This window comes from Oncorhynchus nerka, linkage group LG17 (assembly GCF_034236695.1).
Source record: "Oncorhynchus nerka isolate Pitt River linkage group LG17, Oner_Uvic_2.0, whole genome shotgun sequence".
NCBI classification, from domain to species: Eukaryota; Metazoa; Chordata; class Actinopteri; order Salmoniformes; family Salmonidae; genus Oncorhynchus; species Oncorhynchus nerka.
Window position 1 is genome coordinate 53,366 of NC_088412.1, and position 14,532 is coordinate 67,897.

The following is a 14,532-nucleotide window of genomic DNA, read 5'->3' on the forward strand; positions in this document are numbered from 1 at the left end:
ATCTGTCAGGTAATAACACTAACCCCTAATCCCTAGTTACCTGCTGAATCTGTCAGGTAATAACACTAAACCCTGACCCCTAATCCCTAGTTACCTCCTGAATCTGTCAGGTAATAACACTAACCCCTGACCCCTAATCCCTAGTTACCTGCTGAATCTGTCAGGTAATAACACTAAACCCTGACCCCTAATCCCTAGTTACCTCCTGAATATGTCAGGTAATAACACTAACCCCTGATCCCTAATCCCTAGTTACCTCCTGAATCTGTCAGGTAATAACACTAACCCCTGACCCCTAATCCCTAGTTACCTCCTGAATCTGTCAGGTAATAACACTAAACCCTGACCCCTAATCCCTAGTTACCCGCTGAATCTGTCAGGTAATACCACTAACCCTTAACCCCTAGTTACCTGCTGAATCTGTCAGGTAATAACACTAACCCCTGACCCCTAATCCCTAGTTACCTCCTGAATCTGTCAGGTAATAACACTAAACCCTGACCCCTAATCCCTAGTTACCCGCTGAATCTGTCAGGTAATACCACTAACCCCTAATCCCTAGTTACCTGCTGAATCTGTCAGGTAATAACACTAACCCCTAATCCCTAGTTACCTGCTGAATCTGTCAGGTAATACCACTAACCCCTAATCCCTAGTTACCTGCTGAATCTGTCAGGTAATAACACTAACCCCTGACCCCTAATCCCTAGTTACCTGCTGAATCTGTCAGGTAATAACACTAACCCCTAACCCCTAATCCCTAGTTACCTGCTGAATCTGTCAGGTAATAACACTAACCCCTGACCCCTAATCCCTAGTTACCTGCTGAATCTGTCAGGTAATAACACTAAACCCTGACCCCTAATCCCTAGTTACCTCCTGAATCTGTCAGGTAATAACACTAACCCCTGACCCCTAATCCCTAGTTACCTCCTGAATCTGTCAGGTAATAACACTAACCCCTGACCCCTAATCCCTAGTTACCTCCTGAATCTGTCAGGTAATAACACTAAACCCTGACCCCTAATCCCTAGTTACCTCCTGAATCTGTCAGGTAATAACATTAACCCCTAATCCCTAGTTACCTGCTGAATCTGTCAGGTAATAACACTAAACCCTGACCCCTAATCCCTAGTTACCTCCTGAATCTGTCAGGTAATAACACTAACCCCTAATCCCTAGTTACCTACTGAATCTGTCAGGTATCTATGACGAGCATGTTTTCTAGTTTCATCTTCTTAAAACACTCATTGGTTTCACTGTAGAATAGCTAGTCTCAAGACGAAGAGCTGACGGTAGCCCTCTTTATACCTGCTGGTGATTTGTAAGTCGCTCTGGATAAGAGCGTCTGCTAAATGACTTAAATGTAAATGTAAATGTTTCAAATCTATACTCTTAGGAAAAAAAGGGTTCCAAAAGGGTTCTACTCCTGTCTCCATAGGATAATCCTTTTTGGTTCCATTCAGAGCCCTTTTTGGTTCCAGGTAGAATCCCTTTGGGTTCCATGTAGAACCCTCTGTAGAAAAGGTTCAACATGGAATCAAAAGGGGTTCTATCTGGAATCAAAAATGGTTCTTCAAAGGGTTCTCCTATGGGGAAAGCCAAAGAACCCTTTTAGGTTCTTGATAGCACCTTTTTTTCTAAGAGTCTATCCTTTACTTTTCTCTTCACTTGTATTAATATATATATTGTATATTGTATTAATATGTCTATGTTGTTGTACAGTGTGACTTAAATACAGTTGGATTTTTGATTTGCTGCAGACCCAGAGCCGTCCCAGAGCCTAGCTGACATGGAGCTGCCTGTCTCCGGAGCTGCCCCACTGGAGCAGGAGGACGAGCCACCAGGCCCAGACAGCCCTCCAGCTGCCCCAGTAGGGGACACAGCCTCCCCCGAGACGCCCCTGGCCAAGACCCACCCAGCAGGCCTGAAGGCTGCAGACAGCAGGCTGTTCTCCAGAGGCCCTCCCCTCATAGATTCAGCATACTCCAGGACCAAGGGCCGCTGCTCCACCCTGCCTCCCAAACAGAGAGGGCCTGAGCCAGGGCACAGCCGGCCCCGACCCAGCCACTCAACCAGCCTCACGAAGTTCCACCTCCCACCTCTACATCCTCTGGCCCCCTCACCTTCCCCTACAAACACCCCTCAGTCACCCCCTCCCAAGCCCCTCCCCCACCCTCCCAAGCCCCTGTCTCACAGTGAACTGTTCATGCTGAAGGGGCCTCCCAGAAGAGAACCAGGAGGCTCCAGTGCTAAGGGGCGCTGCTCCACTCTGCCTGCCCGCCAGCGAGGTCCGGAGGCTGGGGAGAGCTCGTCCAGACCGAGCCATTCTTCCAGCTTCACCCGGCAGGAAGACCGTATCCCCCATCCCCCAGTGAACTAAAACAAGACACCCCGGTGTGAGGAGAGGGGAAATAGAGGGGGAGAAATCAGAGAAATTGATCCGTCCATCTCTCCGTCTTCATCCACCCATCTCATATGACAGCTCAGATGCAACACTGACTTGGTTGTAGAAACCAAATGGACCTGTTCTTCTTCTAACGCATCAGTTAATGGCTCAGGTCGATTCACTGGGTTTATAAAGGAGAATGAAGCGGAATAAACCAGGATAAAAGAGAGTAGAGGAGAATAAACGATAATAAAGTGTATTAAAGGATAATAAAGAAAAATAAAGGAGAATAAAATAGAATGAAGGAGAATAAACAAGAATAATGGGGAATAAAGGAAAATAAAATTAGAATAAATTAGAATAAAGTATAATAAACTAAAATAAATTAGAATAAACCAGGATAAATGAGAACGAAGGAGATTATAAACTGGGTGGTTCGAGCCCTGAATGCTGATTGGCTGACAGCCATGGTATATCAGACCGTATCCTACGGGTATGACAAAACATACATTTTTACAGCTCTAATTACGTTGGTAAGCAGTTTATAATAGCAATAAGGCACCTCAGGGGTTTGTGGTATGTGGCCAATATACCACGGCTAAGGGCTGTATTCAGGCACTCCTCTTTGCGTCGTGCAAAAGAACAGCCCTTAGCTGTGGTATATTGGCCATATACCACACCTCAGTGTGTATTATTGCTTAAATATACCGGGACAAAGGAGAATAAACCACAACAAAAAATAACAAAGGAGAACAAACCAAGATAAAGGAGAATAAACCAGAACAAACCAGGATAAAGGAGAATAAACCAGAACAAACCAGGATAAAGGAGAATAAACCAGGATAAAGGAGATTAAAGGAAAACAAACCAGGATAAAGGAGAATAAAGGAGTATAAACCAGGATAAATGAGAATAAAGTACATTAAAGGAGATTAAACCAGGATACATGAGAATAAAGTACATTAAAGGAGATTAAACCAGGATACATGAGAATAAAGTACATTAAAGGAGATTAAACCAGGATACATGAGAATAAAGTACATTAAAGTATAATAAAGGAGATTAATGGATAATAAAAGAGAAAAATCCAGGACAAATGAGAATAAAGGATGCACAAATCCAGGACAAATGAGAATAAAGGATGCACAAATCCAGGACAAATGAGAATAAAGGATGCACAAATCCAGGACAAATGAGAATAAAGGATGCACAAATCCAGGACAAATGAGAATAAAGGATGCACAAATCCAGGACAAATGAGAATAAAGGATGCACAAATCCAGGACAAATGAGAATAAACCAGAACAAATGAGACTAAACAAGGATAAATGTGTAAGAGGTGCGTAACGGGCTGCAGGGAAGTCAGGCGCCGGAGAGCAGAACTGGGTAATTAACCGGAGCAGTTTAATGAGGACTAAATAACCTGTGGCAAACCAGTCTAACACATTTTACAACAAACAATTCCACACACATACAAAGGGGGAACAAGAGGGTACTATACATGTCACGTAATGAGGGAATGTAAACCTGGTGTGTGGGAAAACAAAACAAGACAAAACAAATGGAAAATGAAAGGTGGCTCGGCGATGGCTAGAAGACCAGTGACGTCGACCGCCGAACGCCACCCGAACAAGGAGAGGAACCGACTTCGGCGGAAGTCGTGACAAAATGAGAATAAAGGAGAATAAACCAGGATAAAGGAAAATAAATTAGGATAAATGGGAACAGGTTTTGGTGATTCTGAGACAACAGTTCGTTATCAATAAAATGTCACAATATAATTTGATTTTGCTGCTGGGGGGCAAGGAGATCCACAGCTCTGCCTAAAACCATTGACAACTATATGCTGTTTTCAAGGGATTGTTAAATGTTAACTATTATTCCCCATTTAGCTCCATCAGAGTTTTACAGCAATCGGTAAACATCAATTGATCCATTTTTTTCAGCTATGTGAAGGTAGCCAGATTCATTTGGTATGTAGCTAGCTAGCTAGCTAAAGCAGACAACGTGTCATTTAGCCTGCTTCATCAGAGATGAGAGTTTTACATTGTCAGTCGGACTACTGTCATCACCACTATAGATGTCAAGCAAATGAAACAATATTTGGATTTAGCCAACTAGTTTATCCCCTGAAAGTTGGCTTGTTAACTAGCCATATTGCTGTGATCTGTTATTAGCTTGTTAACTAGCCATATTGCTGTGATCTGTTGTTAGCTAGCTAGCCAATTTTGACGTGGTCCATAAATATCATGTCTGTCAGCAGCAATTAGGATTAAACACTCTTAAAAACAATGTTGAAAAGGGGATAATGTTAGCTAAGTCTGCTAAGTAGGCCTACGTTGGTTGGAGAAAAAAGTACACTAGGTCTACTTACCACTATGTTTAGACAAATGTACAAAGTTTCTACCGGTAGCTAGAAAAAGTAAACAGTATCAGCTAGCAGTAACGTTACATTGGCATGTGGGCCCTTCTGCTGCTTGACAGCCAGACCCCACAAAGGATGGGAAATGAACCTTAACCACTCATACTTGTCAGGTATAGTTATATTATATCATGGAAATATCCAATTAATGGTGGTCAATATTGAGAGATATCGTGAGGCTACCCTGACGTAGCTGAAATTACATGATCAATTGATGTTTAATGATCATTAAAAACACGCAGATACTTGCTGTATAACTCTGATAGAGCTAAGTGTGCTAAATGGTTTTGCATGGAATAGTCTGAAATGTGTAGATCTGACTATGCTCTTCAAGAGGTGATGATATTAAAACCAAATGGTTAACATTCCAATAACAATCCCTTGCAAACGGCACGCAGTTGTCAATGGTTTTAGTGGAACCTTGCTCCCTCAGCAGGCAAATCGAACGCTCTGCACCTTTGTTGAGACATTTTGTTGATAACGACCTTTAAGGCCTCAGACCGAGAATGTCCCCGTGTTCTAACTCTCTCAGCCAATAAGAAGACACTGCTGCCGCTCACACTGTATTGTTACTGCCAGACGGAACTGGACCAAACCGGGCTGAACTGGACCAGACCAAACAAGACCACACCAGACAGAGCCAGCTCCCCTCCCCCAGAAGACACAGGGCCAATCTGAAATGGCACCCTATTCCCTATCAGGCTCTGGCCAAAATAACTACACTATATAGGGGAATAGGGTGCCATCTACTCCCAGTAGACCCTCTATTTAGTATTTAGATCAACAGTAATAACAGAGCTATGCTTGTAGATTTATTATATTACAACTGTGACATTTTGATAATATGAAAATCATTTACTTTTGTTCATAAGAAAAAAATCTATTAAAAAACAAACATTTTTGTTATGAGTTTTCTCTTGTCAACAACCAAGGTCCAGTACTGGTATGGCTTTTGATTATATCTGACAACCAGTGTTGGGGAAGATACTCTGAAAATGTGGTTTACCAAACTACCAATTATGCCACACTAGAAGAAGTAGCTACACTAAAGCTACCCGTAAGAAAAATATTGTTTACTTAACTGAAGTTACTTTGAAAAAGCAGTTCACTATATACAAACTACTTTGTAAAAATGTATCATATGAAATATCGGAGATTACAAATTATAAGAATGGATCACTCTGGAGTCAGAATGTGTAATTCAGCCGATAAACAAAAATGATGTTTCAAGTGAAAATAAGGAACGTCTGATGCCAAAACAGAAAGGAAATTATCGCCTCCTTCAACCATATTTTCCTTTCTTTTTACAGAAAAAGTAGTGGGTTATTCCAGTAGTTATCTACACCACCACATGGAAAAAAATATATTAACTACTGGTAACACCAGCAATATTTTTTTACTTAGTCCAACTACGACCAAGCTACTGGAAAATGTAGTCATATTATTCGCTGAATTACATAGTTCCACACTCCCCAACACTGCTGACAACTGTCTTTTAAAAGAGAACAAGTATAGTTAATCCTGACACCTTCCATGTCTTCCAAATGTTGCTAAACGGGAGGTGAGGGAACACTGACATTTTAAAGAGTGTTTTTGATGTATTTGTGTCTCTTTTACTGTAAATGTAATGTGTAGTCACCACATAGACAAGTCAAACACCGCTGGTGCTCCAGGTCCAGATCTCCCGGTAAGAGTCCACCCCCTGGTGGACTACAGCGGAACTGTCACCACATTACAGTTACCGTGGAAACCACTCAACAAAGCTTCTCTAGTTTGTTTTGGTTGGAGAGCTTGGCTAGCTAGAGGATAAATACTAGCCAGTTACCTAGCTAATTTACAATAAGTACACAAACATAACAAGCATCTGCACCACCATGGCTCACGTTAGGACATACAGACCAGACGTCCGTGTTGGAAACTGGAGGGAGGACGTTACATTGGAGGAGGTAAGTCTCTCCAGAAGAGCACAGTTGCTACAGGCATGGCTAGCTAATTTTTTTATTTTTTTTATTTCACCTTTATTTAACCAGGTAGGCTAGTTGAGAACAGGTTCTCATTTACAACTGCGACCTGGCCAAGATAAAGCGAAGCAGTTCGACACATACAACAACACAGAGTTACACATGGAATAAACAATTAACAAGTCAATAACACAGTAGAAAAAAATGGGCAGTCTATATACAATGTGTGCAAAATGCATGAGGAGGTAGGCAGATTAATAATACACCACCTTCCGGAGACACCTGAAACCCCACCTCTTTAAGGAATACCTAGGATAGGATAATTTAGCAGATTAACACTGGAGTGATAAATGATCAGATGGTCATGTACAGGTAGAGATATTGGTGTGCAAAAGAGCAGAAAAGTAAATAAATAAAAACTGTGGGAATGAGGTAGGTGAAAATGGGTGGGCTATTTACCAATAGATTATGTACAGCTGCAGCGATCGGTTAGCTGCTCAGATAGCTGATGTTTGAAGTTGGATTAAAGAAATAAAGAATGATGCCCGAGAAGCCGGTGTTGGAAGGATATATTGGCACGGGTATATATATATTGGCACAACGTGAAGTTGGCGTTAAAGTAATATTAGTTGGTGCTTAGATATTCGACATACTACTTATTATTATTATTCCAGCGCCTCCTACAGCCTTTATGCTAGAAACGCCATTCCAACTTCAGAAGCTGCGGAATGGTTTGGATCGAGTTGCTGATAGGTTTTACGATGCGTGGTATAGGTTTGATGATGTGTGGTATATGTTTTATGATGTGTGGTATAGGTTTGATGATGTGTGGTATATGTTTATGATGTGTGGTATAGGTTTGATGTGGTATAGGTTTGATGTGGTATAGGTTTGATGATGTGTGGTATAGGTTTGATGTGGTATATGTTTTATGATGTGTGGTATAGGTTTGATGATGTGTGGTATAGGTTTGATGTGGTATAGGTTTGATGATGTGTGGTATAGGTTTGATGTGGTATAGGTTTGATGATGTGTGGTATAGGTTTTATGATGTGTGGTATAGGTTTGATGATGTGTGGTATAGGTTTGATGATGTGTGGTATAGGTTTGATGATGTGTGGTATATGTTTTATGATGTGTGGTATAGGTTTGATGATGTGTGGTATATGTTTTATGATGTGTGGTATAGGTTTGATGATGTGTGGTATAGGTTTGATGATGTGTGGTATAGGTTTGATGTGGTATAGGTTTGATGATGTGTGGTATAGGTTTGATGTGGTATAGGTTTGATGTGGTATAGGTTTGATGTGGTATAGGTTTGATGATGTGTGGTATAGGTTTGATGATGTGTGGTATAGGTTTGATGTGTGGTATAGGTTTGATGTGGGTATAGGTTTGATGTGGTATAGGTTTGATGATGTGTGGTATAGGTTTGATGATGTGTGGTATAGGTTTGATGATGTGTGGTATAGGTTTATGATGTGTGGTATAGGTTTGATGTGGTATAGGTTTGATGATGTGTGGTATAGGTTTATGATGTGTGGTATAGGTTTGATGTGGTATAGGTTTGATGATGTGTGGTATAGGTTTATGATGTGTGGTATAGGTTTGATGTGGTATAGGTTTTATGATGTGTGGTATAGGTTTGATGATGTGTGGTATAGGTTTATGATGTGTGGTATAGGTTTGATGTGGTATAGGTTTGATGATGTGTGGTATAGGTTTGATGTGGTATAGGTTTGATGATGTGTGGTATAGGTTTGATGTGGTATAGGTTTGATGATGTGTGGTATATGTTTTATGATGTGTGGTATAGGTTTGATGATGTGTGGTATATGTTTTATGATGTGTGGTATAGGTTTGATGTGGTATAGGTTTGATGATGTGTGGTATAGGTTTTATGATGTGTGGTATAGGTTTGATGATGATGTATAGGTTTTATGATGTGTGGTATAGGTTTGATGATGGTATATGGTTTATGATGTGTGGTATAGGTTTGATGTGGTATAGGTTTGATGTTTTATGATTTGATGTGGTATAGGTTTGATGATGTGTGGTATAGATTTGATGTGGTATAGGTTTGATGATGTGTATAGGTTTGATGATGTGTGGTATAGGTTTGATGTGTGGTATATGTTTTATGATGATGTTTTATGATGTGTATAGGTTTGATGATGTGTGGTATAGGTTTTATGATGTGGTATAGGTTTTATGATGTGTGGTATAGGTTTGATGATGTGTGGTATAGGTTTTATGATGTGTGGTATAGGTTTGATGATGTGTGGTATAGGTTTGATGTGGTATAGGTTTGATGATGTGTGGTATAGGTTTGATGTGTGGTATAGGTTTGATGATGTGTGGTATAGGTTTGATGTGGTATAGGTTTGATGATGTGGTATAGGTTTGATGATGTGTGGTATAGGTTTGATGATGTGTGGTATAGGTTTATAGATGTGTGGTATAGGTTTGATGTGGTATAGGTTTTATGATGTGTGGTATAGGTTTGATGTGGTATAGGTTTGATGTGGTATATGTTTTATGTGTGGTATAGGTTTATGATGTGTGGTATAGGTTTGATGTGGTATAGGTTTGATGATGTGTGGTATAGGTTTGATGATGTGTGGTATAGGTTTATGATGTGTGGTATAGGTTTGATGTGGTATAGGTTTGATGATGTGTGGTATAGGTTTGATGTGGTATAGGTTTGATGATGTGTGGTATAGGTTTGATGTGGTATAGGTTTTATGTGGTATAGGTTTTATGATGTGTGGTATAGGTTTTATGATGTGTGGTATAGGTTTGATGTGGTATAGGTTTGATGTGGTATAGGTTTTATGATGAGTGGTATAGGTTTTATGATGTGTGGTATAGGTTTTATGATGTGTGGTATAGGTTTGATGTGGTATAGGTTTGATGTGGTATAGGTTTGATGATGTGTGGTATAGATTTATGATGTGTGGTATAGATTTATGATGTGTGGTATAGGTTTATGATGTGTGGTATAGGTTTGATGTGGTATAGGTTTGATGATGTGTGGTATAGATTTATGATGTGTGGTATAGATTTATGATGTGTGGTATAGATTTATGATGTGTGGTATAGGTTTGATGATGTGTGGTATAGGTTTGATGTGGTATAGGTTTGATGATGTGTGGTATAGGTTTGATGTGGTATAGGTTTGATGTGGTATAGGTTTGATGATGTGTGGTATAGGTTTTATGATGTGTGGTATATGTTTTATGATGTGTGGTATAGGTTTGATTTGTGGTATAGGTTTGATGTGTGGTATAGGTTTGATTTGTGGTATAGGTTTGATTTGTGGTACAGGTTTGATGTGTGGTATAGGTTTTATGATGTGTGGTATAGGTTTTATGATGTGTGGTATAGGTTTTATGATGTGTGGTATAGGTTTGATGTGGTATAGGTTTTATGATGTGTGGTATAGGTTTATGATGTGTGGTATAGGTTTGATGTGTGGTGTAGGTTTTATGATGTGTGGTATAGGTTTGATGATGTGTGGTATAGGTTTTATGATGTGTGGTATAGGTTTGATGATGTGTGGTATATGTTTTATGATGTGTGGTATAGGTTTGATGTGGTATATGTTTTATGATGTGTGGTATAGGTTTGATGTGGTATAGGTTTGATGATGTGTGGTATAGGTTTGATGATGTGTGGTATAGATTTGATGTGGTATAGGTTTGATGATGTGTGGTATAGATTTGATGTGGTATAGGTTTGATGATGTGTGGTATAGGTTTTATGATGTGTGGTATAGGTTTGATGTGGTATATGTTTTATGATGTGTGGTATAGGTTTTATGATGTGTGGTATAGGTTTGATGTGGTATATGTTTTATGATGTGTGGTATAGGTTTGATGTGGTATATGTTTTATGATGTGTGGTATAGGTTTTATGATGTGTGGTATAGGTTTGATGTGGTATAGGTTTGATGATGTGTGGTATAGGTTTTATGATGTGTGGTATAGGTTTGATGATGTGTGGTATAGGTTTGATGTGGTATAGGTTTGATGATGTGTGTATAGGTTTGATGATGTGTGGTATAGGTTTGATGATGTGTGGTATAGGTTTGATGATGTGTATAGGTTTGATGTGTGGTATAGGTTTGATGTGGTATAGGTTTGATGATGTGTGGTATAGATTTATGATGTGTGGTATAGGTTTGATGTGGTATAGGTTTGATGTGGTATAGATTTGATGATGTGTGGTATAGGTTTGATGTGGTATAGGTTTGATGATGTGTGGTATATGTTTTATGATGTGTGGTATAGGTTTGATGATGTGTGGTATAGGTTTGATGTGGTATATGTTTTATGATGTGTGGTATAGGTTTGATGTGGTATAGGTTTGATGATGTGTGGTATAGGTTTGATGTGGTATAGGTTTTATGATGTGTGGTATAGGTTTGATGATGTGTGGTATAGGTTTGATGTGGTATAGGTTTTATGTTGTGTGGTATAGGTTTTATGATGTGTGGTATAGGTTTGATGTGGTATAGGTTTTATGATGTGTGGTATAGGTTTGATGATGTGTGGTATAGGTTTGATGTGGTATAGGTTTTATGATGTGTGGTATAGGTTTTATGATGTGTGGTATAGGTTTGATGATGTGTGGTATAGGTTTGATGTGGTATAGGTTTGATGATGTGTGGTATAGGTTTGATGATGTGTGGTATAGGTTTGATGTGGTATAGGTTTGATGTGGTATAGGTTTGATGATGTGTGGTATAGGTTTTATGATGTGTGGTATAGGTTTGATGTGGTATAGGTTTTATGATGTGTGGTATAGGTTTGATGATGTGTGGTATAGGTTTGATGTGGTATAGGTTTGATGATGTGTGGTATAGGTTTGATGATGTGTGGTATAGGTTTGATGTGGTATAGGTTTGATGATGTGTGGTATAGGTTTGATGATGTGTGGTATAGGTTTTATGATGTGTGGTATAGGTTTGATGTGGTATATGTTTTATGATGTGTGGTATAGGTTTTATGATGTGTGGTATAGGTTTGATGTGGTATATGTTTTATGATGTGTGGTATAGGTTTTATGATGTGTGGTATAGGTTTGATGTGGTATATGTTTTATGATGTGTGGTATAGGTTTTATGATGTGTGGTATAGGTTTGATGTGGTATAGGTTTGATGATGTGTGGTATAGGTTTTATGATGTGTGGTATAGGTTTGATGATGTGTGGTATAGGTTTGATGTGGTATAGGTTTGATGATGTGTGGTATAGGTTTGATGATGTGTGGTATAGGTTTGATGATGTGTGGTATAGGTTTGATGATGTGTGGTATAGGTTTATGATGTGTGGTATAGGTTTGATGTGGTATAGGTTTGATGATGTGTGGTATAGGTTTTATGATGTGTGGTATAGGTTTGATGTGGTATAGGTTTTATGATGTGTGGTATAGGTTTGATGATGTGTGGTATAGGTTTGATGTGGTATAGGTTTGATGATGTGTGGTATAGGTTTGATGATGTGTGGTATAGGTTTGATGATGTGTGGTATAGGTTTGATGTGGTATAGGTTTGATGATGTGTGGTATAGGTTTGATGATGTGTGGTATAGGTTTATGATGTGTGGTATAGGTTTGATGTGGTATATGTTTTATGATGTGTGGTATAGGTTTGATGTGGTATAGGTTTATAATGTGTGGTATAGGTTTATGATGTGTGGTATAGGTTTGATGTGGTATAGGTTTGATGATGTGTGGTATAGGTTTTATGATGTGTGGTATAGGTTTGATGTTTTTGATGATGTGTGGTATAGGTTTTATGATGTGTGGTATAGGTTTTATGATGTGTGGTATAGGTTTGATGTGGTATAGGTTTGATGATGTGTGGTATAGGTTTTATGATGTGTGGTATAGGTTTGATGTGTGGTATATGTTTTATGATGTGTGGTATAGGTTTATGATGTGGTATAGGTTTGATGATGTGTGGTATAGATTTATGATGTGTGGTATAGGTTTGATTTGTGGTATAGGTTTGATGTGGTATAGGTTTGATTTGTGGTATAGGTTTGATTTGTGGTACAGGTTTGATGTGTGGTATAGGTTTGATTTGTGGTACAGGTTTGATGTGTGGTGTAGGTTTGATTTGTGGTACAGGTTTGATGTGGTATAGGTTTGATTTGTGGTATAGGTTTGATTTGTGGTACAGGTTTGATGTGTGGTATAGGTTTTATGATGTGTGGTATAGGTTTTATGATGTGTGGTATAGGTTTGATGATGTGTGGTATAGGTTTGTGATGTGGTATAGGTTTGTGATGTGGTATAGGTTTTATGATGTGTGGTATAGGTTTGATGATGTGTGGTATAGGTTTATGATGTGTGGTATAGGTTTGATGTGTGGTGTAGGTTTTATGATGTGTGGTATAGGTTTTATGATGTGTGGTATAGGTTTATGATGTGGTATAGGTTTGATGTGGTATAGGTTTGATGATGTGTGGTATAGGTTTTATGATGTGTGGTATAGGTTTTATGATGTGTGGTATAGGTTTGATGTGGTATAGGTTTTATGATGTGTGGTATAGGTTTATGATGTGTGGTATAGGTTTGATGTGTGGTGTAGGTTTTATGATGTGTGGTATAGGTTTTATGATGTGTGGTATAGGTTTTATGATGTGTGGTATAGGTTTGATGATGTGTGGTATAGGTTTTATGATGTGTGGTATAGGTTTTATGATGTGTGGTATAGGTTTTATGATGTGTGGTATAGGTTTTATGATGTGTGGTATAGGTTTGATGTGGTATAGGTTTGATGTGGTATAGGTTTTATGATGTGTGGTATAGGTTTGATGATGTGTGGTATAGGTTTATGATGTGTGGTATAGGTTTGATGATGTGTGGTATAGGTTTGATGTGGTATAGGTTTATGATGTGTGGTATAGGTTTGATGATGTGTGGTATAGGTTTGATGTGGTATAGGTTTTATGTGGTATAGGTTTGATGATGTGTGGTATATGTTTTATGATGTGTGGTATAGGTTTGATGATGTGTGGTATAGGTTTGATGTGGTATAGGTTTGATGTGGTATAGGTTTTATGATGTGTGGTATAGGTTTTATGATGTGTGGTATAGGTTTGATGATGTGTGGTATAGGTTTGATGATGTGTGGTATAGGTTTTATGATGTGTGGTATAGGTTTGATGTGGTATAGGTTTTATGATGTGTGGTATAGGTTTGTGGTATACCTTTGATGTGTGGTATAGGTTTGATGTGGTATAGGTTTTATGATGTGTGGTATATGTTTTATGATGTGTGGTATAGGTTTGATGATGTGTGGTATAGGTTTGAGTATGTGTGGTATAGGTTTTATGATGTGTGGTATAGGTTTGATGTGGTATAGGTTTGATGTGGTATAGGTTTGATGTGGTATAGGTTTGATGTGGTATAGGTTTGATGATGTGTGGTATAGGTTTGATGTGGTATAGGTTTTATGATGTGTGGTATAGGTTTTATGATGTGTGGTATATGTTTTATGATGTGTGGTATAGGTTTGATGATGTGTGGTATAGATTTATGATGTGTGGTATAGGTTTTATAATGTGTGGTATAGGTTTGTGGTATAGCTTTGATGTGTGGTATAGGTTTGATGTGTGGTATAGATTTGTGGTATAGGTTTGATGTGTGGTATAGGTTTGATGTGTGGTATAGATGTGTGGTATAGGTTTGATGTGTGGTATAGATTTGTGGTATAGGTTTGATGTGTGGTATAGGTTTGATGTGGTATAT

General features: G+C 38.9%; 1 protein-coding gene across 1 annotated transcript in view; it reads left to right on the forward strand.

The window, feature by feature from the left end:
• The first annotated feature begins 6,568 nt into the window (after positions 1 to 6,568).
• cfap161 (cilia and flagella associated protein 161) overlaps positions 6,569 to 14,532 on the forward strand; it is a 52,189-nt gene continuing 44,225 nt past the window's right edge. Inside the window, 1 exon segment of the mRNA XM_065002806.1 lies at positions 6,569 to 6,757. Within this exon segment, the coding sequence (XP_064858878.1) occupies positions 6,686 to 6,757 (72 nt within the window). The 5' untranslated portion in view covers positions 6,569 to 6,685.